The 2,748-nt window shown below is 31.1% G+C and overlaps 1 protein-coding gene across 1 annotated transcript; it reads left to right on the top strand.

Annotated features, from left to right (window-relative positions):
- The first annotated feature begins 568 nt into the window (after positions 1 to 568).
- LOC131275185 (olfactory receptor 2AG2-like) lies at positions 569 to 1,375 on the top strand. Its single transcript, XM_058285046.1, has one exon. The coding sequence runs from the start codon at positions 569 to 571 to the stop codon at positions 1,373 to 1,375; it is 807 nt and encodes a 268-aa protein (XP_058141029.1).
- Positions 1,376 to 2,748: the final 1,373 nt, after the last annotated feature.

Consider the following 2,748-nt stretch of genomic DNA (forward strand, 5'->3'; position numbering starts at 1 on the left):
TTTATACATAGCCATTGACTTAGACATATATATATGTAGTGGGTAAATATATATATACACATATATATGTAGTGGGTAAATATATATATATAAACACACACATACACACATATATATACAGAGAGAGAGATAGAAATGTGGAGAGATTGTATGTATGAATGTTTTATTTTTTAAACAAATTCTACTTATTAACGTTATCCAAATTTCAAAATGTCAAAATATAATTCCTTAAAATACAGAAGGTATAGGTAATTTTAGGTAAAACTATGATAGAAATAGAGTTGAAAATAGTTGAAACATGTAATAACATCATTGTAGAATTGAGAAGATAATGAAGTTGGCACATTATAAAATGAGGTTGGGACCAAATTGTGATAGAACTACAGATTTTTGTCTGTTCTCTCCAGGATAATGAATTGGGAAGGCAAAAATGGGAAGATGGATCAATGAATCCACTGGAACTGACTTTATTCTCCTAGGGTTTCTTCAATGCATTTATGCCGCAAATCTGCTCTTCTCTCTTATCTTTTTGACATTTCTTGTTGCCCTTCTTGGCAATATTATGATGATGATCCTCATTTGGTTGGACTCTCGACTCCATACTCCTATGTACTTCCTTCTCAGTCAGCTTTCCATCATGGACTTCTTGTATAGCTCCACTATTGTCCCCAAGATAGCCATTGATTTCCTGTCTGGGAAAAATACCATTTCATTTATTAGCTGTGGAATTCAGCTCTTCCTCTTTGCAGCTCTTTTTTCAGCAGAATGTATTCTCTTGGCTGTCATGGCTTGTGACCGCTATGTGGCTATATGCCACCCTCTCCATTACTCAGTTCTCATGTGCCCTACAGTCTGTGTCTTAATGGTAGTTGGCACCTGGCTGGTTGCTTTGCTCAATGCTTTGGTCCATGTCATATATACACTCAATCTTCCTTACTGTTCCTCCAGAATAATCCAACATTTCTTTTGTGAGATCCCAGCTCTACTGAAACTTGTTTGTGCTGATACATCTCTTTATGAAAATGGGATTTTTATTAGTGGTGTTGCATTCCTCCTCATTCCATTATCTGTCGTTCTGGCCTCATATTGTCAGATAATATCTACAGTTTTGAGATTAGGATCAAATTTAGGGATGAGAAAGGCTTTAGCAACCTGTTCCTCCCATATGATTGTGGTGTCTCTCTTCTACGGAACAGCCATCATCATGTACTTTTTCCCTAAAGCCTATCATACCCCTGTGCAGGATGAAGTAGTAGCTGTCTTTTACACTATACTCACTCCCATGCTCAATCCCCTCATCTACATTCTTCGAAACAAAGATGTGGCCAAAGCACTCAGGAAAGTTCTGGGAAGGTACACCTCCTTAACATATTGATATCTATTGAGAATAAGAAATACAAGGATGGCCCTCCTAAAGATAATGGTGTTATTATAACAATGATAGAAAAGTTACAACAAACAAACTATGACTTTTCTGGAGGCAAGTCATGGACAAGTTCCTTCAGTCCATTCCTGGTAAAATGATAATGGATCAGATCATTCCTTCCTGCTGAGTCTCACTTGAGTTTCCTAGAACTGTTAAACAAACTCTCTATGTCAACATACAAAATTTGCAGGTGTTACCAAACAGTAGGAAGTACAAATTACTTTTAATATTAAACAAGGGGGAAAATGCACAATCTCAGAAATATTGACTGAATATTGGCTTATTCTTCCTATAAAATGCTATCATGTATTAACATCAGTTAAAAATAAACACTAGTAATTAATTTTTAATAAGAGTTTTGTAATTATTAAGCTAACATTTAAATTTGAAATCTTATTCTATTGTGGCCTACAAAACATATTTTACCTTCATTCTCACCACTTGATTTTGCTTTTTAACTAATTATTAGAAGTACACATATTCTTATGCTGTAAGATAATATTTCCTTAATCAATTATGGCAATTTATCCTATTAAGAACAGTAATCTGTTAAATTGTATTTGTTTTTAAGTACTTTCTAATTTATATATATCTATAACATTCATGTATATATATAACACCCATGTGCATAAATGTTTCAGATGTCACAATTTTATATACATATATATGTATATATGATTAGTATTCCAACTTCCTATGGAATTTTTCTCCTGATAAATATTCATAAATTAAAATAATACATCCAATATATATATTACTTTTTATGAGGTATATTTCCAAATTAAATTTTGTAATTTGTGATCATTTAAGAAATAGCAAAATAAATTTATGTGTATGAAGTGTAGTTTTTACAAGACTGTTTATGTGATACCAGTTCACAGCAGGATTATAGATAGTTTCATCCTTCAAATTTTTAAAATTAATTTTATTAGTGAATTGGAACCTTGTTAGAACTGCAATAATTATTTACATGTTTAGATACACAGCATCTGTGTATGCCTTGTAACTTGAAATTCTGTGTATGCCTTGTAACTTTTCCCATTGTTTTTTTTTTTCATAATGAATATTAGCTTTATTTTGAATCTCTTCCTCATATTTGCATATACATTTGATTGATTCATTTTTATCATTAATGAAAAAAGCATTAATATATTATATTTCATAATTTAATGTTATGTTAGATATCTGAAATTATACAACTTTCATTTTTAATTTTTTTATAAATATGTCTCATCATTTCACATTATCCTTTTTAGAATTCTGTATTTTCTTGGAAGTGTTTAGTCTTTTTCTTTCATATTTTATTTATAATTCAACATTCA

This window comes from Dasypus novemcinctus, chromosome 22 (assembly GCF_030445035.2).
Source record: "Dasypus novemcinctus isolate mDasNov1 chromosome 22, mDasNov1.1.hap2, whole genome shotgun sequence".
Taxonomy (NCBI): Eukaryota; Metazoa; Chordata; class Mammalia; order Cingulata; family Dasypodidae; genus Dasypus; species Dasypus novemcinctus.

Bases quoted from the DNA above. Each gene is read 5' to 3' on its own strand.
- LOC131275185 (XM_058285046.1), top strand. From the start codon at position 569: ATGATCCTCATTTGGTTGGACTCTCGACTCCATACTCCTATGTACTTC.